The 24,302-nt window shown below is 44.2% G+C and overlaps 1 protein-coding gene across 2 annotated transcripts in view; it reads right to left on the reverse strand.

The window, feature by feature from the left end:
- MAP3K6 (mitogen-activated protein kinase kinase kinase 6) overlaps positions 1-23,793 on the reverse strand; it is a 69,420-nt gene extending 45,627 nt beyond the window's left edge. Inside the window, exons 1-4 of one of the 2 annotated variants that reach the window (XM_061597659.1) lie at positions 22,831-23,793; positions 12,781-12,920; positions 8,162-8,185; positions 5,542-5,729 (exon numbers count right to left, since the gene is read on the reverse strand). In XM_061597659.1, the coding sequence (XP_061453643.1) occupies positions 5,542-5,729; positions 8,162-8,185; positions 12,781-12,920; positions 22,831-23,152 (674 nt within the window). In that variant the 5' untranslated portion in view covers positions 23,153-23,793. The remainder of the gene's footprint in view (positions 1-5,541; positions 5,730-8,161; positions 8,186-12,780; positions 12,921-22,830) is intronic. The other variant, XM_061597657.1, reaches the window with a different exon arrangement.
- Between the last annotated feature and the right edge of the window lie 509 nt (positions 23,794-24,302).

Below are 24,302 nucleotides of genomic sequence, written 5' to 3' on the forward strand. Positions count from 1 at the left end.
CTGTACATGTATGTACATGTGCGGTGTGTTTAAGTGCTCTGCTGCAAGGGAAAAAGGCCACCTTAACTGCAGGGCTGAGCCACTGGCCTGCAGCAGGGGTAGATCCGTGTGCTTAACCAAGACGCTACGGTGATGGACAGGGATAGGTGCTGCCCTTTTCCTTCATTAGCCAATCCTGTACATGGAATGTTAAGAGGCGGGGGGGGGCAAGTGCAAAAAGACTGTTTTTGTCAAGCAAGTAGTTCAGATGAGTTGAGGGTTTTAGAAAAGAAAGGGAGACTGTTAGTTGGGTCTCAGTTGACAGCAGGTTAATATAGAAACTTTGAGAAGCCGAGCTCAGAGAAAAGGGAAGAATTTCATTGTAACCATCATGCTTCTGTGCCAGCTATACATGCTTGTCCTAAATACGTTCTTGGTTTAAAATTAAAATTTTCCTTCGTTTTATGTTAGTGCCTGGATCTCTTGAATGCTGTGGAAATACCAGGTGTATTATTCTTAGAACCCATCTGGTACTGGTCACACATTTAGAGAAACATGGAGACACACGCTTATTTATTATTTGATTTATATCCCGCCCTTCCTCCCAACAGGAGCGCAGGGCAGCCCGTCACTCATTTATTTTACTGCTCCTATTTTAGGGTAGTCATGAGCTGTCAGTAATTTTTTAAAAAAGTTACAAAAGGCAGGTAAAGTGGGATAGCCAGTTCCAGTGAGGGGGGTGGACCTGGTTGTACTCACTTGGGGCTTGGAAAAGGGCAGCCACAACTATGTTTAACCATTGGGCAAGAGTTCCCCCTCCTGACCCCAGAGACGGCGCCTCTTCCTTCCATAGTTAAACTTTGGAATTTGCTGCCACAGGGTGTGGTGATGGCCACCAGCTCAGATGGCTTTAAAAGGGGATTAGACACAGTCATGGGCGATCACAAGCTATCATTGGCTACCAGTCATGGTGGCCGTGGATGACCTCTAAGATCAGAGGTGACAAGCCTCTGGGTTGTCTCCAATTAAGTCCTACTCAGAGGAGACCCACTGAAATTAGCCATGAGGATTAACTTCAGTCTACTCTGAGTAGGACTAGCATTGAACATCACCCACCCTGACTATAAATTGTTGGAGAGGGCGGCTGCACTCATACCCTGCTTGGGGGCTTCCCAAAAGGTATCTGGCTGTGCCCACTGGCGGGATGCTGGACCAGATGCAACTTTGATCCAATCCAGCAAGTATCTTCTTACGTTAAGAAAATCATCCTAAAAAATCATTTAGGAGCTTGGAGGCTCCTAAATGCAGAAATAGCAGAGAGACACAGTATCTCCCTGCACCAGATCCTGGCCCGGCCCCCTCACCCTTCTCCACCCACATAAAGCCTTGCACTGCCGTGTGCGGCTGCAATGTCCTCAGCTGCCCCTCTGGTGAAACATCCTGTTTTCCTTCGCAAACATCAACAGTCCAAATGGTAAAGCTGCACTGGAACAAGAGCTTTTTTGTCTGGTACTTTCCTCTTTGCCAGCTCAGCATTCTATACCTCATCATCAAGATGTTCCTTGCTGCATTTCTATCCCTATTAGTGAATTCAAACTAGCCTGCATGTCACTTTGTGATTTTGGTTGGTCCTGATGAAGGCATTCCTTTGCTTTCCCTAGATGGATTTTTAATGAGAATGAGAGATTGTTTTGTCTACCTGCAGAGTTGTTCTAAGGATTAGGGATGGATGAACCTTTCAATTTCAGTTTCCCATTTTCCCCTAATCTTAAATTAAGTTCTCTACTTTCCCACATCAATTTGAGGGTTGGGTATTTTTTTTTATAAAAATAGTCCTCATGAACAATGATCAGCATTTTACTGCTAAGTTCTCCTAATATACACATTTTTATGCAATTTTGCCTCCTACATTCATTTTTGCAGAGCAATTTTCCCTAATATGATGTTGACATTTTCACTAATATATACATTTTAATGCACACGTTACCCTAGTATACATTTTTGTACTCATTACTTGGCTGGAGAACTGCATTGCAAAATTGAGAGATGTGCTGATTTCGAAGGCTGGCTGTGTTTCATTCTGCATATTGCTTCAGAAAGTGAGAATTGGGTAGTTTCGCCTTTAAATGCAAACCGAATCAAATTTCTCCCACATCCTTACCAAGGATGAATGAGAGAACAGCATGTTAATAATTTCTGTGAACAGCCAAAAGAAAACTTCTAGGTCGTCATGACGGAATCCGGGAGAGGAAGACCACTTCACAAAACACATTTCTAGAGAGGCTGAAGAAAGACCATAGGAATATAGAAAGTTGTCTTACACCAATGGTCCACGTAGCTCAGTATAGTCTACAGTGACGGGCAGTGGCTCACCAGGGTTTTAGGCTGTCTTTCCCAGCCCTATCTGGAGACGCTAGGAATTGATCTTGGGACCTTCTGCATGCAACACAGCAGCTGTAACCCTGAGCTAGAAGTGACTGAGCAGAAGAACACTCAGGCCAATGCTGACAGACTTCTCAGCCATAGGCCACAGGCCAGTGTGGTGCAGCGAACAGGATACTGGACTTAAGCCCTATTCAGTTGTTCTGCCTCGCACAATCATGTTCCGCTGGCCCAGGCCGCACCCTTGCCTCTCAGAGTTCTACATCAGGAGAGGAACCGACACACACAGAGTAGGCTCCCCTCTATAGCCAAGTCCCAATGATGTGTGGACAGCGGGAGGCGGAGCCAGAAGAGGTGTGACGGCGGATGCAACCAGGGCTGCATATGCACCATACGTTTAAAGCACACAACTTCCCCCAAAGAATCCTGGGAACTGTCGTTTACCCCTCCCAGAGCTACAGTTCCCAGCGCTCTTAATCAACTACTCACTGGGTGATCTTGGGTATGTCAACCATGCCCATCAGCAAGGAACCCACTGCGGGGGAAATCACCCTGAGCTCCTTTAAAGAAGGATAGGACACAAAAGCTCCCAGGTTCAATACCTGTCTTCTGCAGGTAAGGCTGGGGGAAAAACTCTGCAGAGTCACTGCCAGTCAGTAGAGCCCACACTGAGCTAGATGGACCAGTGGTCTTCCTCAGTGCAAGGCAGCTTCCCCAAGATTAATAAATAAATCCCTCTGTGTTGAAAGAGTTCAAAGTTTTGCTCAGACCAAGCTGGAAGTTTATTAACTTTTGGGCGGTCACCCTTGCTTCTTCAAGGGCAGCGAGTCAGACCCCTTTGACAGTTAAGATTTCTAAGAGCGTCTTGGCTGAAGGATGGTTTGGTTGTCACCTTCCCTTTCAGCCATCAGGGAGACCCTCTTTTCTGCTTATCTATGTTGAAGTCAGACAGGATCCAACTGAGATGCTGAACTGATTGTCCTGCCCCTGCTGTGAACTGCTGAGTTACAAACCGTCCTCAGAGCTTCTTAGAATTTGCTCCAGTTACGATCACACCACTGATAACAGAATAGTGGAGGTTTATGAAGACCTTGGCATCTTTTATGGCATCTTGAACATCTCAGCTTTCCAGTTTCTTAAAAAAACATACATGGTACAAGGAAAATTATGAAAGCACACAGGGCCCAATAGAAATAAGAGGCAGGGGTTATAGCTCAGTAGTACAGCACATGATTTGCTTGCAAAAGGTTGCAAATTCAATCCCTGGCGGCATCTTGGAAGGACTGTAGCTTGGTGGTAGGGCATCTGCCTTGCAGGCAGACAGTGCCAAGTTCAATCCCTGTCATCTCCAGGTAGGGCTGGGAGAGACTATTGCCCAAAATCCCAGAGAAGTGCTACCAGTCAGCACAGACCACTGGTCTTCAACCTTGGGTCCCCAGATGTTGTTGGACTACAACTCCCATCAATCCTAGCCACCTTACCTGATGGCCAAGGATGATGGGAGCTATAGTCCAACAACATCTGGGGAGCCAAGGTTGATGAACAGTAGTGCAAATAATACTAAGCTAGAGGGACCAATGACCTGATTCAGTATAAGGCAGCTTTCTGTGTGTGGCGCTTTTCAACCAAGTCCCACTGAAGTTAATAGACTGACTAGCTTAGGCTCATTCATTTCAGTGGGTCTACTCTGACTAGGATTTAATTGAATACAACCCTATGAAAACTAATGTGGGAGCCAACTGTGGAGGACCAACAACCATTGCCCCACAAAGATACTGTACTAGGGGCTCTACCCCTGGTTGCTTCACTCACCAATCCTTTCTACTCTCATCAAAGCCCCCATTCCCCCCACGGGTAGCCAAAGCTCTTCCTCTTCTCCCCCCCCCCAGTTTTTATGCTGCTGCACACCACCCTGAAATTTTGCGAGAAGGCAGCATGTAAATACTTTTATAAATAAAAATAAATAACATGTGTACACAGTGTCATTTCTGCAAGTATTGTTTCCACCATGCAATTCTGACATGCAGAGTTAAATCAGCACCATCTTATGTGCAGTCTGATGAGTTACCAACAACTACCATTGATAAATAAAGAGGCAGGTAGCTGTACCAAACTCCCACAAAAAAACTACCCATTTGTCTCAAGCTACTTGACTGTATTTATTTATTTATTAAATTTATATCCTGCTCTTCCTCCCAGTTGCCTAGGGTGGCAAACAAAAGCACTCTAAAATGTATTAAAACAAAACATCTTTAAAAACATCTTTATAAAGTAATTCCAACCACTGATGCAGACTGGGATAAGGCTACTTAAAAGGCTTGTTGAAAGAGAAAGCTCTTCAGTAGGAGCCGGAAAGATAACAGAGATGGCGCCTGTCTGATATTTAAGGGGAGGGAATTCCAAAGGATAGATGCCACTACACTAAAAGTCCACTTCCCATGTTGTGTGGATTATCTCCTGATAAGATGGTATCTGCAGGAAGCCCTCACTGGCAAAGCGCACTGATCGACTGAGTATATAAGGCTTGTGCACTTGCATTTAACACCCAGGGTTGCTGAACTGACATTACTCAAAGAAACTTACGCTACCTTGTGCTTGCTTCTTTACCCCCCCCCCCATATACACCTGCTAAAATTCCCTTTTCTGCAAAACTACTAAGAGTGCCTGGTGTCTTTTGCATTTGGCTGCCCTATCCTCATATTACCTGCTCAGACCACACATTCGTAAACAAATATATTATTGCCAGATCCCTATATTCTTCTCCAAAGAGAGCTGACTCTGTAAAGAAGAGGTGGGAAATCTTTTTCAGCCCAAGGGCCACATTCCCTTGTGGGCACCCTTCCAGGAGCTGAATGCCAGTGGTGGGCGCAGCCAAGAGCAGCAGCGGGTGCAGCAACGGATGCAACTCTTAACTGTTGTACACCAGGCTACATTCCAGAGCTTTAGACTCGCACGCTCCTCTCCACCCACTATCAAGGCAAGGAAGAGGCATTATCAGAGTCTGATACCTTTCAGGCACGCAGAAGCATCTGATGAGGGGGTGGAGGATGAGTAGCGAGGAGAGTGGCCCCAGGAGGGTGCAAATGACTTCCCCCATTGCTGCCCAAGGTTGAGTTCATACTGTATGTGTAGTTGGGTTCATATATGGAAAGATGACTGAGGGGTGGGGAGGGGTGTTACCTGGAGCTGGTAGAGGTGCCCTCCAGCAGTTTTGCCAGCTGCGCAGTCAGTGGGGTAAAGAAGGCCTCCATGTTGAAGTTAGGCTCGCAGAGCTCACTCAGGCACATCATAGCATTTGCATCACAGCAGCAGACCTTGTTCTGGACTGTCACCATGTAGGGGATTAAGGTGTAGCTGCCATTGCTGTCCTAGAAGAGAGCTGGGTGAATTACCACTGTCAACCCTCTCCGCCCCCACGTCCAAAATACACAGTACATTTCCAAAGTACTCAGCATGTCAAAACTGCCTGGGCATCCATACAGAGGATTACATTCCTGAATGAAGAGGAGTATGTTATTATTTTGTTTCCTGATTTAAAGTATTTTAAGATTCCACTCATTAGGTGCATGCACCTTTCGAGGGGAAAGGAATGCTGAAAGGCACTTAGCATTATCATTATTGCTAGTATTATTAAATGTATTACCAGCCTTTCACCAACAGGTCCCAGGGCGGATTACAACAATATAATACATTATTAAAAAAACAATTTAGAACAAATTACATTCACAGCTTGAGAGGGTCCTGAAAATATCTCTCTCAGGTGTCAAAAGCCAAGGTGAAGAGGTCCATCTTTGACATATGACGAAAGCTGTACAGTGAAGGTGCCAGACGCACTTCTGCTGGGAGGGAATTCCAGAGCTGGGGGCTGCCACGGAGAATGCCCTCTCCCGGGCCACCACCTCCCCAAATATCGGAGGACAGTGGAACTACCGAGGGGGCCCCCTCTACTGAGCTCAACACCCAAGAGGGTCTGTAGGGAAGGAGGCAGTCTTCCAGATATCCTTCCTTTACCACAGGGCTGGGGAACCTTAAGTTCTCCAGATGTTGTTGGACTGCAATTCCCATCATCCCTGCCCATTGCCCAAGATAGTGGGGGCATCCCATCAGTCCAACAACACCTGGAGGGCCAAACATTCCCCAACCTTGATTTATTAGTTCTGGAGCTGAGCTCTGGGTTTACCCTTGACTGCCAGGGGGGAAGTAAAAAGGAAAAATAAAGGTTGTCCCCTCTTCTTTAGGGACTGCTCCCGTTTGTGGAGTTCTGCTTAGAGCAAGAAAATCAGGATCAAGGCTGTGTGACGAAAGGAACAGGATGCAGCAACATCACATAGGAGGGCTGGTCAGTACCTAGATAGGAAACAACTTGGGTACCCTACAGATGCCACCCTGAGGCTGATTATGGAAGACAAAAACAGGATATAATGTTGTAAGTCAGGGTTGGGGCACCTGTGGCCTTCCCAGATGTCACTGGACTCCAACTCCCATCAGCTCCCAGCATCTTGGGCAATGGTCAAGGATGACGGGAACTGTAGCCCAGCAACATCTGGGAAGGCCACAGGTTCCCATTTCTGCAATTCTTTGCACAGTTACCTGGGAGTAGGGATGGAAGGATCTATCCATTTTTATGCACACATTCCCCTAATATATGCATTTTTGCAAACATTGTTTTGTCGGAGAACTGCATTGCAAAATTCAGACAAGTGCAGACTTTGATTCAGCTTTATGTGCAAACTGAATCCAGTTTCTCCCCCATCCCTACCTGGGAGTAAGCCTCAGGTTCCCCATGTAATAAATAAAAAACTATTAGAAATGAAGGGTGCCCAGTTTTTGGGGTGAGGGACAGCAATAAATTTGTCCACTGAAATTTCAATCAGTATTTGAGGGAGAGGGCAATTTATGTAAGCAGCGAAGAAGAAAAAGCAAGTATGGTTTCAAAACCACCCTGGGCTCCTGTTGGGAGGATGGGCAGGATATAAATCAAATAAATAAATAAATACATCTTGAACTAAAAAGGACAGATTTTTATGAATCTTTATGGCAGGGCTGGGGAATCTTTGGTTCTCCAGAAGTTGCTGGACTCCAACTCCCATCAGCCCTCATCAGGGATGACGGGTTGCAATCCAACAACAACTGGAGAGCCAAAAGGTCTTCAACCGTGCTTTATGGAAAGAAAGGTGGCATATAAATGTAACTGTATACTTTTAAAGAACAAAACACTTTCGATTCTTTGTTCAGTTTTAATTCCCAGTTTGTGTATGTGTGGAAGAAGGGTATGTTTGGAAAACAAACTTTCCTTTTGACATATAAATATTTTTAAACCCATCATTAAGGATTTCGTCATACCCATTTCCAAAAGCTGAAACAGCCGAGTAGGATAATAAGTGACTTACTCCCAGGTAACTGTGCACAGGATTGCAGACCTAGAAACATCAGGCACTAATGTGCCATTTTTCACTCCTGCCCTTAATAAATGAAATAATCCACGTAACATGATTAGATATACAGGATCATATCACAGTAGGGAGGAAGAAAAAACTATAGGTAGTATCCAAGTAAGCCACATTCATATTTTCAATGGGTCTACTCTACATAGAACTAACAATGAATACAAACCTAAAAGCCTTGCTATCCAACTCAAAACTCATATCCTATTCCCCTGACAAAGTAAATGGCTGGACTGTCCACAGCTTGACAAGGTATGGCAACCGTAGGAAAAGTAAGCTCCCTTGACCAGCTGAATTTCCAGAAATGGATCATGAGTCTAATATGGTGAATTGTCAGAAAATAAAAGAGGACTTACTGAATTCTTCTGGAAGATCTCCTCCTAAAAAGGAGAAAGGCAGGGAGGGTTATCGTTAGCCATTGGTATCCAAAGGCCAAAGTAGATGTAACCGAAGACTGAATAAGGCAAATGATATACAAGCTAATCCGTAATATATCAGCAAGTGTGGGGAAAAAAATGTATTGCTGCATCTACATTTATTCAATTTCCCCCTCTAAGGCTAGAGACAGGGAAATGAACAAAAACTACATCCTACAAGGAACAGTTGAAAAAGCTAGGAATGGGTCACATCCACATAGCAGTATAGTAGCAAATTCAGAAGTGTAGGGTCCCTTCATGATAGTCACAGCCATGCCCCCTTCTAAGATTATACAACCTTCTAAGATTATACAGCCACAAGAGTGGCTGCATATTACAGCCAGCATGGATTTTCGCATTCCACAATGTTAAGTTGAAAATACCCCCCACGCCATTTTGATCCTTCCCATAAACTCATTTCAAAACAAACCCTTACAAAACTTATAGTCCTGAACTCAGAAATGCTTGCTTAACAACCCTCTAAGTTTTCATATCAATGCACAAAACACTCAGAGAAAATTGAGAGTTCAGAGTGAACAAGAGAAAAACCAAATCCAGACCCCCGCTGGACTTTTTTCCGACAGTGGTCTCATAATTTGTTGAAATTAATTAAAAATCAGCCATGTTCACAGAGTACCTGTAATCCTATTACTGACCTTGCCCCATATTTTGATATTCATCTTCTGCAGTTTAAAAGTTAAGATAATGCCTGACTGATCTTTAATTAATTTAAGAAATTTAACATTGGAGTCAATGATAAGCATGGGCATGCTCAGTAAGAACTAGTCATCAGTGTTCTAAAAGCCAGACTCACAGCTGTTTGGCTTGGCTAATCAGGGGGCCACACCCACATCAGACCTTTATTTCACTTTAGACAGTCGTGGCTTCTCCCAAAGAATCCTGGGAAGAGTAGTTTACCTATCCTAACCATGATTGCACAGGAGTAAATCCCATTGAACTCAATAAGCATGCAAATGATCAGACCTGCCTTTCCCTCCTCCCTTCCCCTCTCTCCTCTGTCTCTTCTCTCCCTCCCTCTTCTTCCTCCTCCCCTGCCCACTCCAGCCTTCTCTCTCTTCTTCTTCTCCTCCTCCCCGTCATCATTTTCACCTATGCTAAGCATGATTGCATGGCAGTAAATCCCACTGAACTTAATAAGCATGCAAATGATCAATCCATTCTCAGCAAACTTGTACAAGATCCCATTTCTTACCACCTGTATTGAAAAGCAGAGAAATTCACTAATAGGCAAAAAAAACCCTTGCAGTTTAAGAACATGCCTATAGGCAACAGATATGTCTATCAAATTTTTAACAGCAGGGAAATTGGGCAGCTATAGTGAATGCACCAGGGGAGCAAGAGACCTAACCTCCTCCGCTGAGATATTGTACTGCCCTACAAATTTGTCAAAATGCAAACACAATTTGGGTTGGTCTTTCATAGTCCAATCCACTTCCTGTGTAGCTTGGGAGAATTTGTTAACATGTGCCTCTGAGCACTTTTGGCCCTCCAGATGTTGCTGAACTACATCTCCCAGCAGCGCCAGCAAACATGGCTGATGGCCAGGGATAATGGGAGCTGTAGTTCAGCAACATCTGGAGGGCCAAAGGTTCCCCACTGCTGCTCTACACTGCCAGTTTAGTTAAATTTCTTTGGGATCAAGTCCGGAACTTTGAGGTCTCAGCTTTACTTGAGACAAAATGTGTCTGGGCAGTGGAAGATGGAGGGGAGGAGGTAAGAGATGCTGCTTTTTACAACGAGGCTGCAGATATTTGTGGTGAGGCATTAGTATAACTGTGTATACTTGTGGAATATCAGCTTTGTATCAGATGAAGCTGTTTTGTTGGTTTTGGAATTTGGATGGACGGTTTTAGAGTTTGCTAAATTGATTTTCTTGCTTTTCTTGCTTGTGTTTTTATCTTGCATACTGCTTTGGTGGCTTTGTGTACCTTGGACAGCTCCTTGAGAGTTTGGACTAAAACCTAGAGAAGATTCACTGCCCCACTGACATCAGAGTGGCCAGCCTCCACTGCTTGGGGGAACTTTTCAATGTAATCACTGCAAGTGAAAAGGTTAAGGAGCAGCTTCTACCCCTTCACAAGTCTTCCATAACAGATTGCAAGCACCTTGATCATCAAGGCAGGGACACGATTGGTGCAGGACTTGGTGGGGACGGGAAGGTTTTTTTTGGGGGGGGGTTAAGTGTGCAGTTGGGACACAACATGTGGAGTTTGAAAACAAATGTGTAGTTGGAAAACAGAGGGGATTAGACACACTACATGTATGTATTTATTAAGCACTTAAATGACAGGCAACATCAGGGACAGCACATTCACAAATTATATAGGGGTAGAAGGTGCTCAGCTTCCATACTTAAAACAAACAGCCTAAACCATGTTAAAATAGCTTCTTTTTTTAGCCAGAACCTCATCTTCTTCACCTTCGGCCAGGTAATTCTTTACCGCATCCCTGCAAATACCCTTGAAGTACTCCTTATGCCTGTTACTGAACTACAATAGATTCATAAATGAATCATCGCTGTATAGTCGATAAGAACTACTGACTCCCATGGAGAATCTGCCACGAATACAAGGTGTAAGCAAGGAGCAAAGCATGCTGTGTGTTTGGCTTTTTTTTTTTTTTAGTGTGTGTGTGTGGTATCTAGTGGGGAATTTGAGCAGTTGGAAAATCTGCTTTTAAGAAAACCCTGCTTGGCAGAACGAGCAGGAGGGGCTCCAAATGCAGTAGGGTTGGCTTACCATTATTTTAAAGCAAGCAAAATAATGCACATTTCTACTTAAAGATGGAGGCCCCTGCAAGATCATTAAGTCCAGATTCTAAAATCACCTAGGTGTATCACTGCATCAAGAGCTCCCCCAAATCCCAAATGTTTAATAGCAGCAATAAAAAGACTCTTTCCTAGGGATAGGTGAATCTGTCAGTTGTTTTTTCTGTTTCTCATTTTTTTCAGTCTTAAATTCAGTTCTCTGCATTTCTACATCAGTTTATGATTTTTAAAAAAAGTTATGAAAATTCATCAGCTTTTTTGTGCTAATTTATCCTATAAAGCTGCATTTTTATATGCAATTTCCCTGATAGATGCATTTTTGCAAAACAATTTTCTCTAAAATAATGCATTTTTGTATGTTATTTTCAGTAATATATGCATTTTCATGCAAACTACCCTAGTCTATACATTTTTGTACACATTACTTGGCTGCAGAATACTGCAAAATTGCAAAAAAAAAATTGCAAAAACGAAGTGCAAATTGTGTCGGTTTGCATATTGCTTCTGAAAGTGCAAGTTATGGAAGTTCACCTTTAAATACAAATTGAATCAAATTTCTCCCCCAACCTTATTCTTTTGTTTCCATCTTCTAAATTAAACTGCTGACATGAAGAAAGCTCGGAGGAAAACCAGGAGTGGAGTTTTGGGTGGAATGACTATGAGCCCAGTTCTGGTACGTTTTTAACTGTGTTTTAAAATGTTTTTAACTGTAACTGTTGCTTTGGAATGTTTTTAACTGTCTTCCATATGTTTTTCTTTTCCCTGTTAAACTGTTTTGTTTATGCTTGCTGCTGGGTTCCTTTAAGAGGAAGGGGAAAATACAAATTCAATAAACCACGACCTCTGCTGATTGGGTGATTACTGGGCTAAGGATATGCTCAGAGGCACTCTGTTCTTTCATATTATGTCTACTCACCCTATCGCACTGAAATGCTATTCTGCACCTGGCTCTGGTTGATAGACCTCGGCATTTTAGTAAAAAAACAAAATAGATCCCACAAGCCTGAGACAGTCCACTCCTGCCTAGGGATGGACGGATCTGTCATTTTCTGTTCTCTTACTTTCCATGTCATTTTTCCCCAAACATAAATTCAGTTCTTCACATTTCTGCAGCAATTGGCTCGTCTTTTAATTCTCATGGAATTTCTTCAGCATTTTATTGCTAATTTCTCATTGTAAACACATTAGTTGTGACTAAATGCACACATTTTTGTAAGCAATTTCTCCTAATAGAATGCCTTTTTGTATGTTATTTTCACCAATATATTCAATCAATCATTTATTACGGTCAAAGACCAGCACTATACACCCATATATTATTGTTATGCACATTTCCCCTTAAAATATAAGTTTTTGTATACGTTGGGTGGTATTCATCACTAGTCCTTCTCAAAATAGACCCACTGAAGTTAATAGACATAACTAACTTAGGCTCATTCATTTCAGCTGGTTTACTCTGAGTAGGACTTAGCTGACTACAGCCCATTGTTTGGTTGGAGAACTGCATAACAAAATTCAGATACGTGTGAATTTTGAAGAATACTTTGGTTCTCATATCGTTTTGGAAAGTGTGAATTTGCATTTAAAGCCAAATCAACAAACAGAGCTACCTTTCCAAATTTTGCACTTTTCTCCCCCTATCCCTACATCTGCCCTACAGATGCTCCTCTGATCGGATCAGCTGACCCTTTTTTCTTGAGCAGTCCAGTGGCTCAAAAGAACCCCTGTAAAGACACACCACCTACAGAATTACATACCAACCCCTACTCACCCGGAGAGCCTGCAGCTCTGGAAAATCAGTGTAACAGCAAAGGAGGATGTTGTTGGTCATGCTGAAGCTCTCACGCACCCCCAAGTGATAGAAGAGCGAGGGCTGGCACAGGCTGTTGCTCATCTCCACCACAACCACATCTGCAGGGAAGGAGATGGCAGACAGATATTATTACAGAGAGCACCAGCTCCCCCCCGATTGTCCTCAAGCCCCCCATCTTGTCTCTCACCTAACCAGGTGGCAAGGGCTGTTGATCTAGAGCCACATCTGCACTCTACATTTAAAGCAGCACCATACCACTTGGCCCTCTGCAATGAATCCTGGGAACTGTAGTTCATGAAGGGTGCTAAGACTAAGAGTTGTAAGGAGACCCCTATGACCCCCAAAGAGATACCATTCCCAGAGTTCTCTGGAAAGAGCGATTGACTGTTAAGCCACTCTGGAAACTGTAGCTCTTCGAGGGAAATAGGGATCTCCTAACAACTCCCAGTACCCTTAACAAGCTACAGTTCCCAGGATTCATGGCAGGAAGCCATGACCATTTCATGTGGTACAATACTGCTGTAAATGTAAGGGGCAAATGGGTCCTAGGATAAAGTGCGCTGGTAGAAGTTCTCAACCTCTTTTTTAATCCTGATCATCTTCTGACATTGTTATAGAAAACTGTAAACACTCCTCTCTGCCAGTCCTCCCCATCTTGGCCCAGCAGCAGAATAATAGAATAGTAGAGGTGGAAGGGACCTATAAGGCCACTGAGTCCAGCCCCCTGCTCAATGCAAGAATCAAGTTAAAGCATATCCAACAGGTGGCTGTCCAGCTGCCTCTTGCATGCCTCCAGTGTTGGAGAGCCCACTACCTCTCTAGGTAATTGGTTCCATTGGCATATGGCTCTAACAATTAGGAAGTTTTTCCTGATGTCCAGTCGAAATCTGGCATCCTGCAGCTTGAGCCCATTATTCCATGTCCTGCACTCTAGGACCATCAAAGAGATCCTGGCCGTCCTCTGTTTGACAACCTTTCAAGTACTTGAAGAGTGCTATCATATCTCCCCTCAGTCTTTTCTTCTCAAGGCTAAACATGCCCAGTTCTTTCAGTCTCTCCTCATAGGGCTTTGTTTCCAGTCCCCTGATCATCCTGGTTGCCCTCCTCTGAAGCTATGCCAGTTTCTGCAGTACACAGAGCTGGCTTGGAGGATCAAATTGGTTGGGCACTGATCAAGGGCCCACGCCCCAGGAGCCCCCTGGACTTGCTGCAGTAAGAAGGAAGGCTCACTGTGGGAAGGGGGCGTGGAGGGTGTTTTGCCCTCTAAAACCTGGAGGCAACTCATAAAATGTTTTGTTCTGCATGTTGGTCAGATCCACCATTCTGTCATTTCTTCTTGAATATTAGTTTTATAAGGACAACAGGTGATCACTTTCAAGTCACCCTGTGCTAGGAGTAGGGATGGAAGGATCTGTCAGCTTTGGTCCTCTCAGTTTCTCATTTTTCCAATCTTAAATGTGGTTCTCCACATTTCTGCAGAAATTTCCATTAAAAAAAACCTTCACGACAATTCTTCAGCATTTGAGCTAATTTCTCCTCGTAAACACATTCTTGTATGCGGATTTGACTAATGTAGTCATTTTGCAGCCAATTTCTCCTAATATAATGCATTTGTACATGTTATTTTTCAGTTATATATTCATTTGAAGCACATTTCCCACTTTAATATATGCATTTCTATCAACATCATTTGAAGAACTGCATCGCAAAATTCAGGTAAGTGTAAATTGAAGGATGGCTGTGTTTCGATTCCCATGTTGGTTTGGAAAATACAAATTTGATAAATTTGGCTTTAAATGCTAACTAAATGAAAATTTTCCCCGTCCCTAGCTAGCAACAAACTCAATAACCTTGTTTTAATGGGGCTTTACTACTGACTGATTTCCAGGCAGGCCTAGCAGAGAAACTTTGGGGAAGTTAAAAGCTGCAGGATGTTGTTTAAAGAGCATCTATAAAATCCCTGGTATAAAACCAATCAGGTTTGTCGTACTGTGAAGCGTAAGTGTGTTTGTATGTCTGAATATCAGGAGGAGAGGGTGGGTGAGCAACAACTGCAGTCCCCACAGTTCAAATAGCTGGATTCCCACAATGGTCTCATATGCAACGTTTGCCACTTCGTTTCTGAAGGTGTGCTTGTGCTCTCTCCCTGCCTCCAAAATAAATATAACTGGCTCTCTAGCCTTCTTGACAAAGAGCAATGTCAAATGTGTTAAATGCATCCTAAGGAGGGTTTATTACATGCTGATCACTAGCCCTGTACAAATCATATTTAATTTAAAAACAAAGGGCATACCCCAAATCCCAATCAACCTATGATACGTTATTATATTTAATAGTCCAAAATGAAATGCCCCAGAATAGGTAAAAAAATGTAAATGTACTGCCTTCTACTCGATTCCTGCTTACAGAGACCCTATGAATAGGGTTGTCATGAGACTGAGAAGCAGTGACTGGCCCAAGGTCACCCAGTGAGTTTCATGGCTGTGTGGGAATTCAAACCCTGGTCTCCCAGGTCACAATCCAACACCTTAACCACTACACCACACTGGCTCTCCCAAAATAGGTAGGAGTAGGTAAATACAGGAATGGAGAGTCATGTGCCTTCACTGTAATTTCCTGCAGCTGGAAAAGTGGGGGGGGACAGGGGAAAGAGGGTGACAGAGAGAAAAGAAGTATCCCATGTACTTTTGGCCCTGGTCCTGTTCACCACTGACATGTCGCAACCCCACCCCAAAGGATTGTTTCTGCGGAATGCCGTCCACAACAGAAAAGAAAAAGATTCCCTGCCCCTGCTAAAGGAGAAATGATTATTTGGATAACTTTTAAAATAGTTTTATTTTATAAAAAAACCTATTTTTGTTGGAATGAGTTGGATTAAAATAGCAGCATTGGAGTATTAATGATCAAAATAGGTTGTATCTGAGAATTAACAATGTGTATGGCAACGTAAACGGCAATACTGAGAGCAAATTTTGAAAGATTCGATGTAGAAAAACTATTTGCAGTAACTATTTTTATACTGTATATATTTTGTATGATTCTGTGATTATTAATAAGCTCTTTGAAAACAATGAAACTGACCAGAAGCAGTGACCCTGCTGGATCTTTAAGCTAGGTTCTTTGCTAGAGATAATTAGATGGTGTCTTAGAGCTCATGTGAGAATCAAGATCAGTGCCAGTCCAAGGTGTCATTCAACTTGGGAGCAAAACAAGGCGGCACCCCTCCCATTCCATGTCCAGATATTGACTAGGCTGGTAGTTGAATTTTCCACTTCACCTGTGGTCAGCAGGCTAGCTTTGGGGACACACAGCAGGCAACTGGGGACACACAGCTCTGTCTTCCAGCATCTCACTGTCACTCCCCACCCCCAGGATCTGCCACCTGAGGTGGCTGCCTCACTCTGTCTAATGGTAGGCCAGGCTCTAGTAAAAATGCATCTGTCCATCTCCTTCCTCCCCACAGAGATTTATCTCATATTGATCCAGAAGAGGTGGCTGAAGCCTAAAGACAGGCAACATGCATTCACGTTCACAAACTAATATTTAAAAGGCATTTCCAAAAGACAAAAGAGACAGAGAAAATCAGGGTTGTCCCTGGTAAATAGGGGTCCTTGAAGCATACAATGCAGGAACTGTAGGGATGGGAGAACCTGTCAATTTCTGTTTGTCAGTTTCTCATTTTTCCAATCTTAAATGGTCTCCACATTTCCATATCAGTTTCCAATTTTTTAAGTCCTTATGAAAATCCACCCACTGCATTTTAGTCTGAATTTCTCCTAATACACATGTTTGTAAAGCAATTTTCCATAATATAAAACTTCAAAATTCAGAGAAGTGAGAATTTTAAAGGATGGCTGTGTTTTAGTTTGAATATTGTTTCCAAAAGTGCAAATTAAGTAAGTTCACCTTTAAATGTGAACTGATTCAAGTTTCTCCCCCATTCCTAGTCACATGGCAGCTTGACAACCTTTTCCCCTAAGTTAATTGACTCGTTCGGCAAGCAACTAATTAGAAGGATGCTCTACTCACACTCTTTGTGACTGCCATGAAACTTACTTGGCTTCTATTCTGTCCATAGTGCAGTTTCCACTCATACACATAGACTTCCTCTCCTCCTCTATCTCTCTGCACACTTAGTATTCGGAATAGCTTTTCCATATTTTCCTGCATGGAGCTCAGAGGGCGCTTGATTTGATGACCCAGCCAATCATTCAGTTCAGAACAGGCATAGTTATTCTGAATCCTGGAATTAAAACTGATTAATCTGGGAAGGTGCTAGCACAGATGGGCAGCCTGGTTTAAAGAGTCCATTTCCCGCTGCATCCATATGGACAAATCATTTCACTGCCTCTTTGTGCAAAGATATAAACAAATTCTTAAAGCCAAGCAAGAAAATAATCAAAGTCACTTTGATTCCCCACATCATCATCTTCACAACACCAGCTTTTCTCTCTTTTAAAAAAACTGCCCTAAACTGTTTAGGGTTTTAAAACCAGGCCCTTGAACTGAATCTGAAACAAACTGGCAGGCAGTACAGATCAGACAAAATAGGCATAACACGTTCAATACACTTAACTCCAGTCAGTACTCTGGCTGCAACATTGTGTTCCTGTTGCAGTTTCCAAAGGCAGCTTCAAAGGCAGCCCCACTAAGAACTTGATACAGTAGTCTAATCTGAAGGTAAGTAGGGCATAAATAACCATGGCACAGTCTAACATCATAGCTGGTAAACCAGCTGAAATTGGAAGAAGTCACCCCTCATTACCTACAGCATTTAATAGGAATGCCAAATCAAGAGGCCTGATCTTTTAGGAGAAGTGCAAGACAGGCTCTCTCCAAGACATGCTGCACAAGCAAACCTGAGTCAGATGATCCACCACCAAGACCCCCATTTTGCCTGGATTAAGTTTCAGCTTGTTCTGACCCATCCTGTTCTTCACAGCCGCTTAACAGTAGCCCAGATACTGTCTCCTGCAGGATCAGACAATAGTGAAAGATAGAGATGGCTATCGTCCGCATGCTAATGATGCTGCAGCCCAAATGTCTTGATCCAGCAGTTTCATGTAGATGTTGAACAGCATGGGGGACAAGATGGTACCCTGGAGAACTCCACAGACCTCTGGCCAAGGAAAGAACAGTAATCCCTGTGCGTGCACCACCTTCTGGGTCCTTATCTCCCAGAAATGAATGGAGCCAGCTCAACATTTGATAGCTCAACCAGAGTTATCCATGCTTTAGTAACCTCAAGGTTGGATTGTTGTAACACACTCTATGTTGGGCTACCCTTGAGATTGCAGAACATGGTGCCTAGGTTGCTTGCAGGGGCAGACTATTGCCAGCTTATAACAACTTGCTCGTGGGATTTGCACTGACTGCCAGTCTGCTACCAGATCAAGGTCATGGTTTTGTTGCTAACCTGTAAGGCCCTATTCAGTTCAGGCCCAGGTTACTTGAGAGACTGCCTTATCCTTTATACGCCCAGTAGGTCACTGCAGTCTGCAGGAGAGCTTGTCTGACAAGTTCCAATGATATCAGAAGCCTGCTCCATAGTAACTCGGAGCAGGGCTCATCAAGCATATGTGTTGGATGGGACATGCGATATGGAAGATCCTGTCTCATGAGGAATTAGAAGAGTGGGTTTCATACTTTCTACCTTCAGGAAACCTGATCAATATTGATCAATCTGTCAAGGAATCCCTGGTTTTAGGAAATAACATGGCATATCTAACTCAGTACCGCTACACTGCACACTTATTGGCAAGGTGGGGCCAGTATGATTGGAAAGGCCCCTGCCTAAAACTCTGGAGAGTCATCGGCAGCCACTGTGGATGACACTGAGCTAAACGGATCAGCAGTCTGATGCCATCTCTATCTCCCAGTATGTTGCAAAGTACCATCTGATTCCTTATGCTCCAACGCAATAGCCAACATCTTCTGATGGGGCACTTTTGGTGGTCCCACATACCTCTGAGGTTCAGCTGGCCTTTACCAGGGACCGAGACTTTAGTGCGGCAGGCCCTGCCCTGTGGAACTCCTTGCCAATAGAGGTTCAGTGGGAGTCATCCCTGCTCTCTTTCAGACGGCTTTTAAAAACTGTATTATTCAGAGAGGCCTTTCAAACCTGAGATTCTTTACCAATGGGGTTTTACTGATGTGTCTGATGTTTTCCTTGTTTTTACTGCAGTACTGTGTTTTATACCATTTCACAGGATTTTATATGAAAGTGCAGTCTATGAATGATAAATAAAATTGTGGGGAGCATGTGCAAAGTTCAGTCAAAAAATGGCAGGCCATGTATCAGTCCCTGGGGGGACAGGGGGTTCTATAAGTTACAGTAGAGGAATAATATTTTATAGGATCCAACAACAAAAAAGTTACAAAACAACTAGCAAGTTCCAAGTTGTTCAGCACTCTTCTTCAGGTTGGATGTTAAGCAAACCCCCAAAAACAAATAAGGAGAGAAAGAGCTGGACATGATGAGAAAAAAAACAATCTACAATTCGTAACATTCTGAAGGTGGAGTACAGGAGATGCTATACAAAATTATGCTGCAATCCTCTGCATACCTAGAACTAAGTCCCATTGAACATAGTGGAATGTAGAGTTGTGTTGATTAGGTTAGACTGTGTAAGTTAGAAAGAAATTCACTAATATGCAAGAAACCTTGCGGTTTAACAGTGTTCCCATAGCCAACAGATATTTCTATCAAACTTTAAAAAGCAGGGAAATTGGGCAACTATAGTGAATGCACCAAGGGAGCAGGAGACCTGACCAAACTGGGAGGAGATTGGGTGGGTGGGCACTGGACAGAGGGGAAGCCCCTTTTACTTTCCAAAAGGAAAACACTGTGAACAGTATCATTGCTTTTCAGCGTTTTCCCCACCTTTTTATTCTATAGCAGACACAGGTAGCCTCCCACTCAAATTTAAACCAAGGCTGTCCTTGGCCACATCCACACCAGACCTTTATTTCACTTTACACAGTCATGGCTTCTCCCAAAGAATCCTGGGAAGTGTAGTTAGTGTAGAGTGCTGAGAGTTGCTAGGAGATGCCCTGTTCCCCTCACAGACCTTCAATTGGAGTGGCTGACTGTTAAACCACTCTGGCCACTGCAGCTCTGTCAGGGGAATAGGCGTCTCCTCTCAGTACCCTTCACAAACTACACTTCCCAGGATTCTTTGGGGGAAGCCATGACTATCTCAAGTGAAATCAAGGTCTGGTGTGGGTGTGGCCCCGATTAGGCAAGCCCAGCAGTTGTGAGTCTGGCTTTGAGCATACTGACAGTTGGTTCTTACTGAGCATGCCTGACGTTATCATTGAGTTTAAGGTAAAATTTCTCAAATTAATTAAAAATCAGTCAGGCATTTTTTAACTTTTAAACTGCAGAAGATGACAGTCAGAGTATGGGGCATGTCATGAACCTGTAATGGTCATGAGTTATTAAAAATCTAATAGCAATACTTTGGCTCCAGTAAGGGACTCTGGGAGACGGTTACAGTTAGAAAAGACAAGCCTTTGCCAATTTGCAAATTTGAGTTTCACTTCCCAGCTGAAGATGGTTAGAGAAGCCTTAACAAGCTGCACCTGTTTATCTTTGCTGATTAGCAAGTGCCTGGTACCCAAGGTCATCCTTGGCCTGTACAGTTGGAAAACACAGTTGGGAGGGGGGCCTGAAGGCGCGAAAATGTGAGAAACATCGAGAAGAAAGTTACATCAGCCAATTCCTGATTGGTCAATTAATTTTGGACCGTTAGGATCCTTTTCCCTTAAGTATAGGGCTAGAGACCCATAGCCTTTGTTCTCTGTTCTCTGCCTATGCTGACTGGCACCAGAGTTCCAAACCTTTCTGCCTTATGGTTCCAGGGGTTGCTTATGGGAAGGCAACCTATGTCTGGTTCCATTGCTTTATGTTGAACATCCATCTCTCTTAGGAGAGGTGCCACGCAACCAACTACCTCGTGTGTAAGTAGTTAGGTGAGTTAGTTTGTTATTTTCTTGTTGTGTGTATGAATTCTCTTGTAAGAACCTAAACCCCTGTTGGGTGAATGGTCTTAAAGGATTACTTGCTGCTATATGTTATGTGCACTTATATATCTTAATAAAGCTACTTCTATTTAACCTGGTGTGTTCAATTGAGAGAAGGGGTGATTCTGGATTCAGTACCTTGACCAATCTCAGTCACTAACTACCAAAGAGGGTTAAGAAGTTAAAGGCTTGGATTTTAAGTGTTAAACCAGAGGTGCCTGGCAAGGAGTGTAACTGTGACTCTTGCCTTTTAGGACCTTGGTTTTATATATCTTCTGGGCTCAGAGATCCCCTGGCTCTGAGTGGACCAGTATACAGGGGTGGTGGCAGCCTACCTTCTACCTTGCAGGGTTGTTGTGAGCGTACACAGCCTTGGCAAGGGTGAAGTAATAGCTTTTTGGTTCCAGTCTCATTTCCCTAAGGGTCGGGGTCTGAGTCTGATGCATGAACCCAGTACCTTGAGGGTCTGGGGGTCATGACAGGGCAAGGTCAATAATAGGATTACAGGTACTCAGTGAACACAGCTGATTTTTAATTAATTTCAACAAAATATGAGAACTTTGACAGAAAAAAGTCCAAAAGGGGTCTGGGTTTTCCCCCCTCTCTTTTTACATTTTGAACTCTCGATTCTCTGACTGTTTTGTGTATCACCATGAAAATTTAGAGGGTTGTTAAGCAAGCGTTTCTGAGTTCAGGACTATAAATTTTGTAAGGTTTTGTTTTGAAATGAGCTCATGGAAAGGATCAGAATGACATGGGGGGGTATATTCAATTTAACATTGCGGAATGCGAAAAATCCACACTGGATCCACCACTCTTGTGGCTGTATAATTTCAGATTGCACCAAAACCTACAAGGTGAAAGAAACACCAACCTTTTGAAGAAGAAAAAAGAATACTCAGCAGTTATTTGGATCTGTCTCTCGCACTAAGTAGAACAGGTAGATATACCCCTTGCAAAGGAGAGAGCGTAAGTAAAGGTGAACATGATAGATCTACTATACCAAACAACTACACTCCTGGATTTATACACATGTACACAAGCTCAGGTATTGATGGGGGAGGATTTAAACAGTGCGACAAAAGCTCACAAAATACATGAGGTACAGGCTGTGTCAAGTTCCTATGGAAAGCTCATAATGTGTACAAGACCATCATAGCAACTATTCACAACATGGGTAACTGCTAACAATTCAGCCTTCCTGACTTAATACACTAGAGCCAGTGTGGTGCAGCAGTTAGGGTAACAGACTAGGCCCTGGGAGACCAGAGTTCAAATCTCCACTCAGGCCATGAAGCTCACTGGGTGATCTTGGGTCAGCCACCGTCTCTTGGCCTACCTACCGCAAGGATTAAATAGGAATAGGGAGAACCCTGTACGCCACCATGAGCTCTTTGGAGGAGAGGTGGGATAGAAATGTAATAATGAAAACAAAACAAATTATTTAACACCTGCAGTGAGCAAGAAAACCTTAGTCACTATTGAGTCCTAAATGAACAGGCTCAAACCTGCAGATAAATTCCACTCCCATTTCACAGAGCACACCGGCGGTCTTTCAGGACACTATGTAAGTGGGCAGAAATTCACTAGGTGAAGCTTTTCACCCCAGAAGCTGCAACGGGGGGGGGAGAGCCTGCCCTACAGCTGTTCAGAGGCCATGCAACATCATCTCTCTACAATACTCTGTTCTGCTGAGACAACTTGGATGAATGAAAACCATGGCAAGAAGAAGAGCCGTAGGTCCATCTAGTTTAGTGTTGTCTGCATTCACCGGCAGCGTCTCTCCAGGATTGCCCACCTAGGCAGATGCCGGGGCTTGAATGTGGGGCCTTCTGCATGCAGGCAGATGCTCTGCCCCTGAGCTACATCCTTCCCCCAATGCCAAATGCCACTTGTTCTTCCAAGGAGTTGCCTCAGTTTTGAGGCGAACGGACACCGGCTGCTGCCTGGTCAAAGCAGAGGCTGCGTTTCAAAGGGGCTCACCTGCATTGTAGAACCGGTCCAGAGTGCCAGTGTCCCCCAGCGCCACCGTGCCAAAAGGCACCGTCGTCAGCTCACTCCCCGGGACTTCTCTGCAGGCTTCCCGCAAGCACTGGAGAGGCAGAGGCTCTTCAAGATACTCGGTGAAGACATAAACCACGCTCAGCGGTCGGCCCCTACCGCCGCTGCTGGTGGTGCTGCCGCCGCCGCCCCTTCGGGTGCCATGGCTCTCTACAGAGACGGGCTTGCTGGGGGTGAGAGCGATCGCTAAAGTGTCCTGCCAAAGACTCCCGGCGCCTCCAAGCCGGCTGTCGTCCTCTTCCATGCTGCGCGGTTCGCGCCTCGGCTTCAGAAATCGCCTCTTTTAAAAGAAACCAGCCATTGCGCTCACGCGCATACCACAAAAGTTGCGTGACTTTTCTGCTTTCTCCGCCTGCTTCAATTTATTTACCAGCTCCCAAATTTGGTCAGTTTCGGCCCACGTGGGATTCCCAAGCCTCGCCTACCCCTCCAAAAAAACTTCCTCGACGAGTTCCAGAGGAGGGCGGGTCGCTGATGAAAGTCTCTCCGGGCATTTTCTCCTTCCTGCGCGCTTCTGTGATCGAGAGGAGAGAAGAGAAGAGAAGAGAAGAGAGAGAGAGAGAGAGAGAGAGAGAAACGCCCACAAGCCTGGAGCGATCCGACGGAAAGGCCCAGCTGGAGCTGCAGCCGCGTTCTTCCGCCGCCTTTCCTGTTGGCACCGACACCACGAGAGGAGCGAAAGCTCACCAGGGGAGGTTGTGCAAGAGAGGAGGGAGGAGGAGGAGAGTTGCGAAGGCACACAGAAAATCTCTCTCCATGGCGTTTGCTCCACGGCGCCTCTTGGCACAAACGCCCGGCTCCTTTTTCGCAATTGCTCCCACCGGATTCACTCTCTCAAGTGAACAGGGATCTCCTGGTGCATCTGACCCAGCTGAGACATACAGCAAAACCCAACGGGGAGAAGTGGTAGGCTTAGGCTGTCTGCTCATCCTACATTTAATGCACATGACTTCCTCTAAAGACTCATTGGAACTGTAGTTTGTTCAGGGTGCTGGCAGTGGGAGGTTAGCTGCATTTCCCAGGATTCTTTGGGGGAAGCCGTGTGCCTCAAATATGCTTTAAATGAATGGTGTGCATGTAGCCTTAGGGGGCTTGCTGTACATTTAAAGCACATTCCCACCTCCAAGAATTTTGGAAACTGTAGTTTTACCAGTCACAGAGCAGTAATTTGCTATAACTGGCTGTCAGTTTGTTTTCGGGACCAATTCAAGGTTTAAAGCCCTAAATGACAGGCCCCAAATATCTGAAATACCCTCTCCTTCCCTACAGATCCTCTTGGTTGTTGAGATCAGCAGAGGGGGCCCTTTTGGTATTCTGCCCTCAGATGTTGGGGGGGTGGCCTGGGAGAGGGCATTCTCTGTGGCAAACCCTAAGTTGTGGAACTTCCCATAGAG

Source organism: Rhineura floridana, chromosome 15, assembly GCF_030035675.1.
Source record: "Rhineura floridana isolate rRhiFlo1 chromosome 15, rRhiFlo1.hap2, whole genome shotgun sequence".
NCBI classification, from domain to species: Eukaryota; Metazoa; Chordata; class Lepidosauria; order Squamata; family Rhineuridae; genus Rhineura; species Rhineura floridana.